We start from the raw sequence: 18,945 nt of genomic DNA on the forward strand, positions 1-18,945 counted from the left end.
TTTTATTTTTCAATCAAGTCCCTGTGAGGACATTTTATTTTCTGTACCTAGTCCCTGCGAGGACTTATTTCTATTTCTGTAGCCCCTGCGTGGGCAGTGCGTTTATTTCAAGTCCCGTTTTGGGCATTCTTGTAATAAGTTTAGTAGTTTAATGGAATTTCTTTTTGGATTTTAAATATGTATTTTTATTACATCATCATGCTATATCATTTCAATTTTAAATTGATCTGCCAAAGAAATTCTTAAAGGTATAACCTAGCCAAAATATTAACGGCTATGATGGTACAACCTTTTTAAGGCAATAACTCCCTGTTAACATCTGAAAACATGTTAACATTCCTGAATGTGCGGCTCGAGAGACCACACAAGCTTCCAAATGTGCTTGGATCTTTCCAAGTCACAATCATAGCCTATATGATCAATATGAATCATGGCTAATAAACATCAATATGATGTATACACCAAAACATCCATTTGAGATGTATGCTTATAAGCAAAGGTGTAATAATGACAGTGATAGTTTTATTTTATAAACTTCTTGTCAAAAAGGCGATGAACTATGTTCAACCCTTAAAAGATCACTGATCCAGGAGATTATTAGTTATACTTTAATCGTCCTTGTGACAAGGCCTTTTGTGCCTTCTAATTGTCCTTCGAGACGAGCCTTGTGCTATATGAAAATGTCTTTTAAGACATTGACAGTTGTGATTTATATCCTCTGTCTAATAAATATAAAGGATTATATCCTATTGATTGCTTATAATGGTTTAGTTGTAGCCTAGGAAAATCATGATTAAATTAATTTTTACTTAAAATGGTCTATATGGTTTAATAATACCATGACCATCTAATCATCAATGTGATGATTCATTATATAATTTATTTATATCATTATTGTTTGATTTAGTAATCAAATCATGGCTGGCTCTGACGAAGCAAACAATCATCCTGTGGAAGGAAACAATAATACTAGGATTAATATCATTGGTGCTGAATTATAAGCGATGATAACTGCAGCAGTTGCTCAAGCTGTGGATGATAAGTTTAAGGAGCCGAATAATGTTTGGTCCAAAACTCACACAAAGTCCCTATCTCATTCGCATACACTGAAGAAGGATGAGTCTCAACACTCGTCTAATCAGAGAAGTGAACCATAGAGGCAGGTTGTTATCGAACAGACTCCCAGGTACACCAAGGGTTGTACCTATAAATACTTCGTCTCCTGTAAACCGAGAGATTTCACAGGAGAAAAGGGAGCAATAGACTGTATGAACTGGTTAGATGAAATGGAGTCTGTGATTGACATCAGTGGATGTGCTAAGGAAGACATAGTTAAGTTTGTGTCTCAATCTTTCAAGGGCGACGCCCTCACTTGGTGGAAAGCATTGGTGCAATCCACTGGAAAGGTTCCTCTGTATAACCTTTCGTGGAACAAATTTGTTGATCTTGTGAAGGACACTTACTGTCCTCAACATGAAGTCGAGAGAATAGAGACTGACTTCCTCACCTTGGTGATGAAGGATTTGGATTGCAAGTCCTATGTGACCAGTTTCAACTCGATGTTGAGGCTTGTACCGTACTTGGTCATCCCAGAACCCAAACGCATTGCGCATTTTATCGGTGTTTTAGCCCTAGAGGTGAAAGGAAATGTCAAGGCTTCTAAGCCTACTACTTATAGATCTGTTGTAGATCTATCTTTGTCCCTTACTCTTGATGTTGTGAGGAGTAGGGCAAAGAAAACCACTGATGATGGGAAAAGAAAGAGGGAGGAAGACCATTCCCATCAGTTGAACAAGAAGAACAAAGGGAACTCTGGTTCCAAGAAAGGGCAGACAGGTGACAAGCCCAGGTGCAAGACTTGCAACAAGAGGCACTTTGAGAAGTGCAACCAGGACCCACAAGCTAAACCATGTGGGATTTGCAAGAAGAAAGGGCACAAGTCTGTGGAATGCCGAAATATCAAAGATGCAACCTGTTACGGTTGCAACGAAAAGGGGCACATCAAGACCAATTGCCCCAAGAATTCTAAGAAGCTCGAGGAGGCGAAGAAAAACAATGCTAGGGTTTTTCAGATGAATGCAAGGGAAGCGGTGAATGACGAGAATGTCATAACAGGTACCTTCCTCATTAATAATAATTATGCTAGAGTTTTATTTGATTCAGGTGCTGATAGTCCTTCGTAGACCATAAGTTTTGTAAGTTACTGAATCTGCCTATTAAGATTCTAGACATAAAATATGAGGTAGGGCTTGCTGATGGTACCTTAGAAACAGCTTCAACTCTTCTTGATGGATGCTTTATATCCATTAAGAATCATTCTATTCCGCTATCCCTCTTGCCAATGAAATTGGCTGGGTTTGATGTAGTTTTAGGCATGGATTGGTTGTCGCATAACCAAGCCCAGATTGCCTGTGATAAAAAGCTAGTTATCATCAAAGTCCCTTCTGGTGAATCTGTCACCATTCAAGGAGATACACAATATGGTTTGCCCAACAATGTGTCTATTCGCAAGGTATCGAAGTGTCTGAAGAACGGATGTGTCATTTACATGGCACAAGTAACAGTGAATGATCTAAAACCCAAGATTAAAGACATTCCGATTATTTCCGAGTATCCTGATGTCTTTTCTGATGAATTACCTGGATTACCCCCTGAGAGGCAAGTGGAGTTCAGGATAGACATTCTGCCAGGATCTGCACCAATTGCACGAGCTCCTTATCGTCTAGCACCTACGGAAATGAAGGAGCTTAGGACTCAACTGGACGACTTATTGGAAAAAGGTTTCATACAACCCAGCTCCTCGCCTTGGGGAGCTCCTATTTTGTTTGTGAAGAAGAAGGATGGATCAATGCGCTTATGCATTGATTACCGTGAACTAAACAAGGTAACGATCAAGAATCGTTATCCCTTACCCAGGATCGACGACTTATTTGATCAGCTCCAAGGGGCGAGCTTCTTCTCGAAGATTGATTTGAGATCCGGATATCATCAACTCAAGGTCCGAACTGAAGATGTGCCTAAGACAACGTTCAGAACAAGGTATGGACATTACGAATTTTTAGTGATGCCTTTTGGGCTCACTAATGCACCAGCAGCATTCATGGACCTCATGAATAGAGTCTGCAAGCCATACTTAGATAAGTTTGTCATTGTCTTCATAGATGACATACTTATTTACTCTCGTAATCAAGTTGACCATGAGAAACACCTTCGGTGTATTTTAGGATTGCTAGGAGAAGCTGTATGCTAAATTCTCCAAGTGTGAGTTCTGGCTTCGTGAAGTCCAATTCCTTGGACATGTTGTTAGTGAGAGTGGCATCCAAGTAGATCCCGCCAAGATAGAAGCCATTATGAACTGGGAAGCACCAAAGACACCAACAGAAATTCGCAGCTTTCTGGGATTAGCTGGTTATTATAGAAGATTCATTGAGAACTTCTCAAGAATAGCTGCATCATTGACTTCTTTGACCCGCAAGAATGTAAAGTTTGATTGGGGTCCAAAACAACAAGAATCCTTTGAGATTCTTAAACAGAAATTGAGCAATGCTCCAGTATTGTCATTACCTGAAGGAGTTGAAGAGTTTGTTGTATACTGTGATGCGTCACACACCGGTGGGTTGTGTACTTATGCAAAAAGGCAAGGTGATTGCCTATGCATCACGACAACTAAAGGTGCATGAAAAGAATTACACCACCCACGATTTGGAGTTGGGTGTCGTTGTATTCGCACTAAAGTTGTGGAGACATTATCTGTATGGAACTAAATGTGTGATCTATTCAGATCACAAAAGTCTCCAATACTTATTCAATCAAAAAGAGCTCAATATGAGACAGCGCCGCTGGATGGAGACTCTAAATGACTATCATTGCGAAATTCGCTACCATCCTGGTAAAGCGAATGTGGTCGCTAATGCTCTAAGCCGAAAGGAAAGAGTCAAACCTATCAGGATTAACGCCAAGAGCATTGAACTGAAGAACAGCTTGAATGAAAGGCTGTTAGCTGCACAAAAAGAAGCTGTTTTGGAAGTTAACTTTCCAAATGAAAAATTAGGTGTAACTGCCGAACAGTTAGCACCTGGCAAGGATGGAATCCTCAGACTGAATGGAAGGATCTGGGTTCCTATTCATGGAGGGCTTCGAGATATAGTCCTCCAGGAAGCTCATAATTCCAAATACTCAGTTCACCTTGGAGGTGACAAGATGTATCAAGATTTGAAAACTAATTATTGGTGGATAGGCTTGAAGAAATCTATTGCCACCCACGTAGCTAAGTGCCTGACTTGTGCTCAGATTAAAGCTGAACATCAAAAGCCACCAGGTCTGCTTCAACAGCTAGAACTTCCCACATGGAAATGGGAGATGGTAACTATGGATTTTATAACCAAATTACCTAAAACAAGGCATGGAAATGATACCATATGGGTCATAGTTGATAGACTAACCAAGTCAGCACATTTCTTACCCACCAAGGAGACTCATAGCTCCGACAAGTTAGCCCAGTTATACGTGGATAAGATTGTATCCCTCCACGGAGTACCTGTGTCTATTATTTCTGATAGAGATACTAGATACACCTCTCACTTTTGGAAAAGTTTCCAACAATCCTTGGGCACTCATTTGAATTTTAGTACTGCTTACCATCTTCAAACAGATGGACAAAGTGAGCGTACAATTCAAACTTTGGAAGACATGCTTCGAGCATGTGTTATTGATTTGGGAGGTAGCTGGGATGACCACCTACCTTTGATCGAGTTTTCCTACAATAATAGTTACCATACTAGCATTCAGGCTGCGCCTTTTGAGGCATTGTATGGAAGGAAATGTAGAATGCCTGTTTGTTGGGCGGAAGTAAGAGAAGCTCAGTTATCAGGACCTGATATAGTTCTGGAAGCGACGGACAAGATTGTCCAAATTCGGGATCGCCTGAAAGCTGCCAGGGATAGGCAGAAAAGTTAAGCTGATAAAAGGCGGAAACCTCTAAAGTTTGAGGTGGGTGACAAAGTCTTACTGAAAGTATCACCCTGGAAAGGTGTGATGCGTTTTTGTAAGAAGGGCAAGCTAAGCCCTAGATATATCGGACCATTCGAGATTATCGATTGTGTCGGCAGTGTAGCTTATAATCTAAACTTGCCTGAAGAGCTGAGTGGAATTCATAATGTGTTCCACATCTATAATCTCAAGAAATGTCTAGCTGATGAATCGCTAGCTATGTCTCATAAAGACGTACAGATTGATGAAAGCCTGAGGTTTGTTGAAAGACCTATATCGATCGAGGATCGTCAGGTTAAAAAGCTCCGAAGGAAGCACGTGCCTATAGTAAAACTTAAATGGGATGCCCGTAGAGGCCCTGAATATACGTGGGAAGTTGAGTCCACTATGCGACAGAAGTACCCTCACTTATTCCAGTAAATCTCGGGGTTGAGATTTCTTTTAAGGGGGTGAGGATGTAACACCACGTAAAAACGTGTCCAAATATGTAAAGACACGTGTCCAAAACTCTAAACATGTGAAAGATTGAGTTTGAAGGACTAAAGTTGACAAATGATGAAATTATGTATGCGAAGGGACTAAAAGTGTCAAAATGCCAAACTTGTGCCTCTGAATGACCGTACATGAAGAACATATTCTTAAACGAGTAATTAATTGGATTTAAGAAGCCGTTTATGAAAATAATCGGAAGATTATAAACTATAGGGGTTAAATGTGTCAACATGTTAATTCTTACCTTTGAGTGACCTTTTAACGAACCTCAGGCTTCGAAATATTCAATTATGCTCTCAAGAATAAGTGATATAAATTTCATGAGGTTTCGAGATCGTTATACGTTGTTTATGCAAATTCCCAAGAATTAGGGTTTAAAGTGTCAACGAGGCGAAACTTATGTTTTCGGTGATCAATTAACAAAACCGGGCCTAACGGAGTTTGGTTATACTCCCTTGATCATCTACAAACTAACTACAAGGGTCTTATATGCCAAAAATGAAAGATATAAAGCTTTAAAAGGTCCAGGGACTGAAACTGCCAATAGCTGAAACTTTTTAAACTTGTGCCACACCTTGACACGGGCCACGTAGCCCCATGTGAATCCTTACGCGGGCCGTGTGGCAGCTGCCAGCATCTAAAAAACTGGCAGCTACGTGTTGCAGCCTGTTACACCGACTTTGGGGCCAAAATTTCGATTCCAGGAGCTATTTCTTGGTTTTAGAATACCACTAGGACACCTGGAGTGATCCTATATGCCTCCAAAACACCTGCTATCATCCAAATGCATGGCATTTTGCTATAAATAAGCTCCTAAATTGAATGGCTCATTTGCTCATTCACTTGCAACAACTCAAATACTCACTTCTGGAAATAGCCAACATTTGAAGAGGATCAAGAAGTGTAGAAAAGATAGCTAGGACCTTATGTAAGTGTCTTAGTCCCTGCTTAGTCCATTTTATTAGCTTAAAACCCGAAAAGTCAAATATATCGTAATTAGACTTTGACTTTCGGTTTAATCACAAATGGTCCAGCCCCTGACCGAAATGAAAGTGGTTATGGAACCATATTAAGGTAGGTGATTAACCCTTAAAAGGGCACCTCCTAATTATTTCGTTTGACTAGTTAATTGTCGGGTCAAACTAGTTAGTCAAAAAGTCAAACTGGACAGAAACTTTAAAAATAATTTAAATTAATAAAATAGAAGTTATAAATTATATTTTAACACTCTAATAACTTGGTAATTAGTATTAGAACATGTTTAACCCGGTCTAACCCGACAATTATCAGTCTAAGGTCAGTTTATAACCGAAAGTCGCAACAGCTTGACTTTTGCTTTGACTTTTAGTTCTGACCCGTTTAAGCTTAATTCTTCCATGTTTTAAGCTTTCATTAGGACCACATTATATAGTATTATAACCCTCTGGAGTTATAATGCTTGGTCCTAAGTAGTTTGAATTATATGCTCTTGTTTGTTAATATGCTTATAAATGCCGTAAATGCCCTTTTGACATATAAATGAGATTTTTAGAAATGTGAGAGAACAAAAACCTTTGCTACTGATATATAAGCTTGTCCCGAAAATTTAACATCAGTTCTTCGTCTCAAACATAAGTTATGCTCGATATCGTAATTAGAAGCTTTTTATTAATTAAATTGCGATATCTTGCATAAGACATGTTTAAACTTGGATTTTGAACCAAAACTCATTACCTACTGTTAAGATATTATTTTTAAGGATTTTTAAGATTTTTGGTCAGATTATAATCTGTTTAAATCATAGAGTTCTTTTGTAATTCGGTAAATGACGATAATACCCTTTTCATGCATAAAATGAGATTAACAAATGATTTGAATGCTAAACCTTTTCCTACTGATTTCATACATTAAATAAATTATTTTGAGCATTTAAAACTGACCAAAATCTCAGATTTATATAATCATCCTAATTATCGTCAATTAGTGAGTTTTACACTAATTAGGTGCATAGTATGGTTTAAAACCATATTTAACACCTAATACTTGTTACCTACTGAATTTTTTAAACAAATTTCAATATTATTACAGTAAGTATAAGTCATGAACTCAGACTTCCAAAAATGTCCTTAAAAGCATATGTGAAATGACCAAAATGCCCTTTCAGGGCATAGTTTGGCCATAAATAGTAAACTTCACATATGTATAATATCTTAGTGATGTAATGTGATAAAATAAATACTTTTACTAATTACCAAAGACCAGAATTTCAGTTTGTTATAAAATCTCTTTTATAATCACTAAAATGATCAAAATGCCCTTACGGGACTTAAAATGGTTTTAAATACCTTTTGGGCATATATGTTAACATCCTACTGATGTATTAACATATTTTAAGCATAATAACATTTAAGACCTATATATAATTCTTTTGGTTACCCGTTATGCATTTATGCATTTGGATCGGTTTATGTGACTAGTTTACGTAAAATAGCCGAAACGGGCATAACCTTATCATGAAATCCTCAAATTCCAGAATGTGTTTAGTTTACCCATATTATACAAGTATCCAAACTTGTTGGGTCTAAACCACATTCCTTTCCGGTCTCCGCTTAATCTAGCGTTTAGAATCGTAAAGTTTCTTTCTAGCTAGCCAGTCTAAGTCTTTGACTTAACTAAAGACCCGTTAGCATCCTAATAGGTTATTAAACCTTCTATACAGATTAAGTAGCTTCAGTAGAAGGTATTATCATAAAGATTTAGGAATATACGGCTGAGTTACTTCTCACATTTAGCTCAGGTAAATACTTTTAACTTATTTTCCCTTACACGGGCTTGGGATATGGCATTATAATAATACCACTTGGTCGGGTATGAAATCATTTTATCGGATTGTGATTAATAAATTTACATAACCCGTTTTAATTTGTCTTGTTTGATAACATGAACATTGGGGGTTAATACAACCGTGTCCTGGATATCCTCGGCTCATTTCATTTGAAAATGGCCACGACCTATGCACGGGGTGTAGGCATACACCTGACAGATGCAAATGCTAAAATACAAACCCACATGTTGGGGATAACTCCTTTGTGGGTTCTATAAGTGGTGAGTCGGTTAATCATGAACGCCTTCCAAACCGGCCCCAATTGTATGACAAACATATAAATCTGTATACAAGATTATCTTTAAATAATTTTCCCAAGTTATAAATGATTTGTGCCTTGTGCACTTAAATCAATTTTCATAAATGTTTACAAAAGAGTCAGTTAATTGTATTTACCAGTGTAAACTGACGTATTTTCTTAAGACTGATTGAAAGGCACCTCTCGTAAATAGGCTGGAGCTACTAGGTGTCATATAAGATGATCTTGCAAATCCTTATATACTTGAAGTCTGTTATTTTTATTTTCTTGTATTTTATTATGATCCGCCTGTGGCTCTTATTACAACAAGTCTGTATATTCTTTCATTCGGACACTCAGACATTATGGTTTGTAATAGTTTATTCACCAAGCCTTCCGGTGTGTTATTATATTGTGTGTATTGACAATGATGATATCAACTACGTCACGACGCTCCACGCCGGGCCTATAGGTAATACGTGGAAATATCGGGGTGTGACACGAAGGCTATGCCTTCGGCCTATGCGGGCGCGACAGCCCGGCTACGAGGCCTCACCTGGAGCCGCCACGTGACACAATCGTGTCAAGCCTAGTGTGCTGACTCGGATCAGCTAGGGCCTACCCGCCCTAGGCCGCGGGTCGCGTAAGCCCCCACTTCATCTTACGCGGGGCGCGAGGGACCTGAAATCAGGCCCTATAAATTGAGGGCATCGGCCTTCAGTCGAATTCACTCATTTTCTTTCTTCTCTCGAATTTCTATATAGTCAAAGTGCTTTTCGGGCATAATACCCCCCTAATTAACGAAGTCTACCCCGTTGTAAGTATCATAACCCCGGTTACGTATTAGATACACTGCCCGATTGATCCAGGGTTCCGTAACGGCCGTCGAGGTTCAGCCCGACGTAGTCGTTGGAATGCCGTCTCGGGGAGGGTAGTACTAATGTAAATATTGGGTTATTATACTAACGCGTGTGCATTTGTGTAAATTATAGATAATCACCAGGAAATCCTTAAAGAAAACCCTAAGACAGCAATGTGAGTAATCTCCTTTTTGTAAACTGTTTTTACAAAACCTTAAATATTTTACAATGTGATTAAGTAGTGATTGAGTCTTTGTAATTCTTCAATTACTACCGGTATGTTGGGGTTTTGTATACAAAATGTGGAACACGTTACCATTGGACAAAGAGTTAGCCAATGGGTAATTTGACCCACCAATCAGGATTGACAATACTGAATGAGTAATTGTGTAGATGTAAACATTATAATCGCTCTCAATACTGTTAAAAGATAAAACTCTTCTTGATTAAACTGGGATTCACTCACCAGTATTTCCTACTGACAAAATATTTTTAAACGCGTTTCAGGTAACAAAATGTGAAAGCCAAATAGAAGCCAACTGGACAACACTGAAGGCTTGGAAAAGTGGCTATAAAAGTTACCTAAATAAAGAGGATGTTTTTTCTCAATAAAATGGGGTTTACCCCTATAAATCAGTTTGTAATGAAAATTTGGGTTTTATCCCAATATATTTATTTATATAAAATGTGGTGTTTTACTCTGATAAAATATTTCCTAACTACGATCCTGATAAAATGTGGTGTTTTACCAATATATTTATTTATATAAAATGTGGTGTTTTACTCTGCCAAATTGATAAACACCGATATCACAAAACTGATTCTCACGGCCGCCCGTTCCCGGGACAGATAGGGGGCAGGGGTTGCGACACATATATCTATAAGCCCTTCCACCGTAAAATCTTGCACATAAGCCAAAGTCATATTACCATGATATCCGTTCCAATTCACCAGGTTTCCGACCCCGAACCAGCTCCAAAACAACCATATTCACCATAATACAACGTCGTAAACGCAAAATCTGTATTCCCCATGGCAACCATCCTTTCGGAGTAATAATACCACCAAAATATGTTTTTTTTATGAAAAACAGTTCTAGAATATTCTTGCCATGACCGCCCTAAAATATGTCTAAACAGAATCTACCCCTGAAATTAAGTCAGGTGCTAGTACCACTCAATAGATGTGGATCGAAATGCCACTGTTTTGGAATGAGCCACCGCAGCCTTGGGCCGGTATGGAGTTTGATTGTCTGGTTAGCGGTTTTCGGACTAAAATTACATAGTTTAGACCAAAAGTGATTGTCATTAAAATATCATAAACCCATAAAACATTGAAATGTTTTTCTTTATTTTTTTAGTGTTATAAGAAAACAACATGAAACCGAACAAAAAAATCAGTGTTTGCAAAAACAAATTGACTATTATGAGTGATAAACATTACACATACAAATAGATTAATATGAATATGCATATTCTTCAAACTCCATAAACTAAATCCATATACAAATTGTAAACATGAAAAATCATGTCTTGTTCATAACATAAAACAAAAATAGAGAACCGTATAATGAAAAAAGAAACAAAGTAATAAAACGATGGGAGTGAAAAGATACCAAAATCGAAACTTTCGATGGAATTATGAAAACATATGTTGCCAAATTTGGGATGAACGAATTGAATAGAAAACTGTTTCAAATAACGGTGGTGGTCCAGAAATATGGTGTGGCAGAATGATTACTTATTTACAATTGAGCAATATTGAATAATTTGAACCGACGCAAGGTTTGGTGATGGCCCTTTGTTGCATTTTAATTTATTTACAATTTACAATTAAAATTGTGTAATATTCATTTAGAACCGTCTTAATGTTTGTTGAATGGTGATGTCGCAGATGGCCGCTATCCATCCCTCCATCATTTTGGATGGATTTAGGACTCTCGATGATAATCATAAATTGTTTTGTTGGTTCACTGCATGTATAAGTTACATCGAAGAAATAAATTTGTACATATACGTGTGTGTATACTTTGTATAGAAAAATCACACCTGCATGCTTTCTATATGCAAGCCTTTTAATTTTCTAATTGATGCATGCCATTTATATGGTTTGAATTTTAATTTATTCATGAACCGTCCTACCTTTTGCCTTTGTTTCCAATTATGCATGCCATTTTTGTTTTATATAAGTGAGCACACGCATTTTAAAATTGTTTTTCAACCAATATGATTTATATACATTATACCTTTTCAAAAGCATGCGTGTTAAATAAAAGAGCATGTCACATGTATATTAAACAAGGAGTACATGTTTTTTTTGTAATACAATATAATATAATTTGGTTTTATTTTATGGTTAATTTTATGGTTGTGTCTCAAGTTGGTATTTACATGTACATATAATTCTCAAAAGCTGTGTTGGTTAATGTATTGTACATATAATAATTAAAAAAAGGGGTATGTTTGTGTGGTTTTTTAAAAGTCACAACTTTTCATCCTAGAAAGGCAACCCAAGTTGTTTTTTGTAATTCTCAAAAGGTGTGTTGGTTAATGTATGGTACATATAATAATTAAGCAAATGGGTATGTTTGTGTGGTTTTTTAAAAGTCACAACTTTTCATTCTAGAGAGGCAACTCAAGTTGCTTTTTGTAGGGTTATATAATTTATTATATTTTTTTTTATTTAAGCTCATTTTCTACATAGCATACCTAATACAAAAATTGATCAAAACTTGTATTAAGACCCCCGCGTTGCGGTGGGGCCGTAAAACCGTGACAAATAGGATTGCCACCCAATCGGATTGCCACCCAATCGGATTGCCACCCGATCGGACAGCCACCCGATCGGATTGCCACCTGATCCATGGCACTCCATCTCCTTCACTCCACTTCACCTATAAATAGCACTTGTCACATCACTTGAACGGTGATGTGACAGCTCTCGTTCGACCGACGCACTTTTGGACCTTTTCCTCTCAATTTCTCGCGATTCTTGTAAGTTTCTACCTCAAATATTGTACTTTCATGATTAACACGCACTCCTTCACCTTTTTATCTTTCGAATCTTAACTTTTAACCGTGAAATCACCGGATTTGAGGTGTTCTAGGATGATGTCATCGTGGAGTTCTTATGAACTTCCTGTTTTGGCATCAATCCACCAAGAATAACTTAGATCTGAACGATTTCCACAAAAATAAACAAAGATCTTGCATAGATCTGAACATATTCATGGTGAAAAAGGATTGAAAGATGGTTTCTAACTTTCTTTCAACTCTTTTACACTCAATGCACTCAAAACCGATGGAATCAGAGCTTGTTCTGAACTCCTACTCATTCTTAGTGTTGTATTGGTTCAAGATCTGGATTCTATCCAAGAGATTACTGATTTCGGGTTTGAACATGAACAACCGACTCGAACCGTGAACTGTTCGGACTAGGGTGAATCCTGTTCGGTCGGGTCACTTGGGATGAGATAAGGGTCCTGTTGTTTAAGCAAGATATCAAAACATCTCATTCAAAGCTACAACACTTCAAACAGAAGCAAGGGTTAGGACGATCAGACCGTCAAAACAGATTGCCGCCCGATCGGATTGCCACCCGATCGACCGGCCATCCGACCGGGCTGCACTTGGTTCCATACTTGAACTATTTCTCCAACTATTCAAAGGACCTGAACGTTGAAACGGATTACCACCCGATCGGATTGCCGCCCGATCGAATGACCGTCCGATCGTGTGACGTTTGGGACTTAAACGATTTTCAACATAATGAGTTCTAAATGGATTGCCACCCGAACGGATTGCAATCCGATCGAGTGACAAACTGCTGTGAACTTGTTCTCACTAAAGTGTCCTACCAATCGGATTGTCGCCCGATCGGACCGCCGTTCGATCGACCGACCTGAAAGGTAGAGATACTTCTCTGTTTTCAAAATGCTACAATGAAAACTTCAAGGCACAATCCATCATACACAATAACATCCATACAAATAAGGTAACAATCTATTCGACTGGCCACCCGATCGGATTGCCATCTGATCGGATTACCATCCGACACTTGGATTACCGCCACCGTTTAACGCACTATTCAATGCTTACGCTATCAATCTATAATCAGGCTAATCTTAGACGCGCTCCCTTCAATCCAACCGAGCTGTGTTTACTTGCTGAACACCGACTGTGAGTATACTCGAACCCCTTTTTATCGCATTTTAGGTGTAACATACGTTCCTATTAAATCGAACATATCAAAAACGAAATATTCAATCAAACTGTTTATATCACTTGCGAATGACTGTTATGCATATTTACATATGATGCTAGTTACATATGTGTTAGGACTTATACTCGCGAGGTCCCGCCTTAACTAGTATAGTACTATAGCACCCGACGGGGTCTAGTTAGGATGAATAGCAATTGCAATCGCAGCTCGAGTGGCTTAGCTGGTAGTATCGGTCTTGTATGCATGTATGTTGAAGTATCTCGTTTATGTATTTGGTAATTCGCAGCACTTTTTTAACGATTTACGCTACACTATCAAAACTTGTATACTCGCCAATACTTTTATATTGAAGTTGTTTTAACGTATGTTGCAGGTTTAGTCGCAGTCTACATCAAATCGAGCTAGGAAGTCTAGAAACTCACCTAAAATCTAGGTTGTCGGATTTGTATTGTTCGAGAGGACAAGAAATCTGTGATAACTTATGTGATTGTATTGATTGTTAGTATGGGATAACAAATGTAATAAATACTGTCGCTTTATAGTTGTTATGGATTCTCTTAAGCAATCTGATTCGCCTAGTGCCACGTCCCGATGATTCCGCCATCGGTTGGGGTGTGACAGATTGGTATCAGAGCCATAACTATAGGGAATTAGGCCAGACTTGACCTAGTCCGGGTCGATGTCTTAGAAACGACCTAGTCTATAGTCTAAGTACCAACAGGCCGACTCATGCGAATCCAGTAGGAGTTGCACGGGCCTATTTGATACTCCCGTTCGAATCCGCTAAAACTACAACTTCGCGTGAACGCCGCATACTACAATTTCACGCAAAGAGCCTTTCCTAAGGCTGGAATGTTACTTAGCCTTTCCTAAGGCTAATACAATACACACGTTTTCGAAAATACTCGCATAACATAACCGAGTGGTTCAGTCGAGATCAGGCGTGAAAACCAAGAACTCTCGACAAGATCGCTCATTCAGCGCATTTTTCTAGCACGAGAACTTTCTGATTAGCTAGGAGTGACATCCATATCTCAACGAAAGTCTCCATTTCCAAATCCAGTGGAACTCCCGAATTTATTCGAAGAGCACAACCATAGTTAGGAGCGAAGTTATTAAGTCAAGGTGAAACCCGTATCTTAATAAACTGTTCCGCTCTCTATAAAATGGTTTTCAAAAGCTCTCACCAAGGACTCGGCTATAACAATAACTTGAGCCACACGATGACCAGGAAGACGAATGTCTTGAGCTGCATCCTAGTGGAAGCATAAGCCTTCTAGGAAAACGCGTGCACGAACTTGTTAGGTACAATTGGGTTACCTTGGGCAGCCGACGCCTAAACACCCGAGGCACTCTATCTATTTTTCTAGCATACGACTCGCCGATTTTACGCTTTATGGAACCTATTTACGCTTTCGTGTTACAATTTAAAACTTTACGCTTTATTGATTTCTCGATTTATCGATTTTCGCTCCCTGCTTTTGCAACCGCACAAGTCGCACAACCATTGCAATCTAAAACAAAAACCGAATGATCGCAACAAAGTTAATGTCTAACTAATCGCCCTCGCTTTCTCCCTTCAACGTGTCCTCGCGCATTCTATACCGATATGTATGGGTACAAGAATAAGCTACAACTAGTTATATATAAGCGAATCAATTGTGTGAGAACTTAGGAATCTCGTGTCTCCTATGTGGCTCCTATGTGAAATCTAATATATAATACTCGCAACAAGTTTTGATCGCGCTCAATCGCATCGTAAAACTCAAAATCATTATGATCGAATCTCACTCCAAATCTCTCTCTGTCTAGATGTGTCACACCCTAACCGATGGCGGAATCATCGGGGCGCGGCACTGGGCGAATCAGATTGCTCAAGAGAATCCATAACAACTATATTGCGACAGTATTTAATGCGTTCATTATCCCATACTAATAAACAATACATTCACATAAGTTATCACAGATTTCTTGTCCTCTCGAACAATACACTCCGACAACATAGAATTTAAGTGAGTTTCTAGACTTCCTAGCTTGATTTGATGTAGACTGCGACTAAACCTGCAACATACGTTAAAACAACGTCAATACAAAAGTATTGGCGAGTATACAAGTTTTGATAGTGTAGCGTAAATTGTTAAAAGTGCTGTGAATTACCAAATACATCAACGGGATACCTCAACATACATGCATACAAGACTGATACTACCAGCTAAGTCACTCGAGCTGCGATTGCGATTGCTATTCATCCTAACTAGACCCCGTCGGGTGCTATAGTACTATACTAGTTAAGGCGGGACCTCGCGAGTATAAGTCCTAACACATATGTAACTAGCATCACGTATAAATATGCATAACAGTTATTCGCAAGTGATAACAGTTTGGTTGAATAATTCGTCTGATAAATTTGATTTAATAAGAACGTCTGTTACACCCAAAATACGATAAAAAGGGTTCGAGTATACTCACAGTCGGTGTTCGGTAAGTAAACACAACTTGGTTGGATTGAAGGGAGCGCGTCTGAGATTAGCCTGATTACAAATTGATAGCGTAAGCGTTGAATTGTGCGTTAAACAGAGCAAGGTGTCAATGGATCGGACAGTACTCCGAATTGTTGAAGTTAAGGTCAGGTGTGGAACGCGAGGTGAAATCCGATCGGTTGGTAGTCCGTTCGGATGGGCTGTCCGTTCGGATGGGCTGTCCGTTCAGATGGCCTGTCCGATTGGATGACAGTTTGTCCTATTCGGATGCCTGTCCGATCGGATGACTGTCCGATCGAACGGCAAACCGTCCAAACAATCCAGTCGTCCGTGGCACTTGACTAACTTTGAAGTTTTTCGGCGGCTTTGATCGAGAGGGTGTCGTGACGTGCTAACCAAAGGAAACCCCATCTTGAACCAAGGGACCCGATCGGACAGGAATCACCCAATCAGACCGGTTTACTAATGCGTGATGGTCATTCTTGGTCAACCCGAAATCGGTCGTCTCTTTGTTAGAAACCAGATCTTGAACCAACACGTTTGTAAGAATGATTAGAAGGTCGGTACAAGCTCCGATTCTATCGGTCTTGTTTGCATTGAGTGTAAAAGAGTTGAAAGAAAGTTGGAAAACCATCTTTCAATCCTTTTATTCATGATTATGTGTAGATTTGTGTGAAAATGTTGTTTATTCTTGTGGAAATCCTTCGGATCTGAGCTGCTCCTGGTGGAATGAGGCCAACACTTGAAGTTCATAAGAACTTTTTGATGACATCACCCTAGAACACCTCAAATCCATTGATTTCACGGTTAAAAGTTAAGATCTAAAGAAGAAAATGATGAAGAAGTGCGTGTAGATCATAGAAGTACAAGATTTGAGATGGAAACTTACAAGAATTGCGAGAAATCGAGAGAAAATAACCCCAAGGCTTGCTGGTCGAGTGAGAGCTCCACATCAGGGAAAATGATGAGAGTGAGGGGGGTATTTATAGGCAAGAGAGGAGAGAAGGTGATGTGATGTGTTTGATCGGATGGGCTGTCCGTTCAGATGGGCTGTCCGACTGGATGGCCATTCGTTAAGCGTTAAGCCTCCGGCGAGCTGAGTTTTGGCGTTCCGTTTCGATTGTTAAGCGTTGTGATAGTTTGGTTACACATTTTCATCCTCCTTTTCGTATATTCATTATAATTAGTCACATAGGGTCGTATACATATCCATATTTCAAAGTTGCGATGCAATAACCGGGTTTCGTTTCGAATATGCGTTACTTTGTGACGCTTCACGACCATTGAGGAGGGTAGAATAGGTCCTCACTCAACGTCATCGTGAGCGTTAATGTGTGTGATGCGATGTGTTATAGCGATGTAGTATACGTAATATGCGAAAATACTGCGAAATAACGATATATTCGATATAGTTACATTATGATCCGAATCTCTGGTGCTAGGCGTAACGAGTATAGCAAGTGGTAACAACGAACGAACGTGCGGGTTGTTACAGTCTCCCCTACTTTAGGAAATTTCGTCCCGAAATTAATCCTCAAGAAGGGTTGCGAGGATTGATGCGAGTGGGAGTAGCGATTAAGAGCGTCAAAAAATAAGCGAGCGATCGATCGAAATTCGACGAGCGAGAGTGTTGCGATGACCGGTGATAGCAGCGAGTAGGGTGATTTGTATCACAAAAGACGGTAATACACACACAAAAGCGATTACAAAGCATTTTAGTTTTTGAAAAGTTGATTAGTTCGAAAAGGGTTGGAGAAACTTGTTTATGAAAATCTTCCCACGGTGCGGTGTTAAACTGTTTCGATGTTCACACCAACGCTATGAGTGGGATTTTATCTGGTTACTAAAAGATTTTTAGAGTATTTAAACTCGTTTTACGAAATTTTCTCGTCATGCAGCAGTAACCTAAGTCGATTGTGACACCATCGTTCCAAGATAATCTCTTTTTGTACTAAGGTTTCGATCAAACGTTAAAAAAAATGTTTTGTAAGAAAGCTTTGTTCACACAAGGGTTTTAATAATATCAAAAAGTTTTTAAATTTAAAGTCGGCCCCGCATGGCACTTTCCCACGAAAGTTCGGCAATATGGCTAAAAGACTTATATATAGGAAGTACCAGCGGCGTATCCACCATGTTTTAGTCATATAGCTTCCGTCCCGTGAGGCGGTGTCATGTGTGTCGACTTAACACAAACAGCGCATATATTGGTAAGCGATAGCGATAGCGATTACGTTAAGCGTTACACGATGAGCGATGGAGCAATACACAAGCGATAGAGTGATACCCATGATATGCGATAGCGCGATGCACATAATAAGCGATTGAGCGAACACACAATAAGCGATTGAGATTGCGAAATACCCATAATAAGCGATAGCGATTGCGAGGTAGATTCCAGCGATAATGCGGTTGCGAGCGTGTTGACTTGCGAATAGTCTTGCGATTACACGCTTTGAGTTGCGATTGAGATTGTTACGCCTTGCGATGTAGTGTAATGTGTGGAAAATAACCACAATAGTATAATAGGTCTACGTTCCAACTCCACACGACACTTTCTTCACAAAACTTCGGTTAGCATGAGAAACACCGTCATGTTTCAACCATACGCCTTCGTTCCGTGAATAGGTGTCACACTTCATCAGACATGGTCAAGACGCTTATATATAGGAAGTACCAGCGGCGTATCCACCACGCTTAACCATGCCCTGAACGTTAAGGCATCATTGAAACTCACTACGATCTCCGTGCACTAACCGAAATAATCCCGTGTGCACCCGTGATTAATTTGATTCTTGCACGTTT

At 39.1% G+C, this 18,945-nt stretch overlaps 1 protein-coding gene across 1 annotated transcript; it reads left to right on the plus strand.

The window, feature by feature from the left end:
• The first annotated feature begins 1,286 nt into the window (after positions 1-1,286).
• Positions 1,287-2,183, plus strand: LOC110907096. The gene is made up of 2 exons (XM_022152128.1): positions 1,287-2,115; positions 2,164-2,183. Exons 1-2 carry the CDS (start codon positions 1,287-1,289, stop codon positions 2,181-2,183), a joined length of 849 nt encoding a protein of 282 aa, XP_022007820.1.
• Positions 2,184-18,945: the final 16,762 nt, after the last annotated feature.

The sequence above is a fragment of the Helianthus annuus genome, chromosome 14 (assembly GCF_002127325.2).
Source record: "Helianthus annuus cultivar XRQ/B chromosome 14, HanXRQr2.0-SUNRISE, whole genome shotgun sequence".
NCBI lineage: Eukaryota > Viridiplantae > Streptophyta > Magnoliopsida > Asterales > Asteraceae > Helianthus > Helianthus annuus.

What these genes read in the sequence shown, in the direction of transcription:
- LOC110907096 (XM_022152128.1), top strand. Translation starts at nt 1,287, where the DNA reads ATGGAGTCTGTGATTGACATCAGTGGATGTGCTAAGGAAGACATAGTT. An exon ending in TGACGAGAATGTCATAACAG is followed by an intron (nt 2,116 to 2,163) that starts GTACCTTCCTCA and finishes TATTTGATTCAG; the next exon opens with GTGCTGATAGTCCTTCGTAG.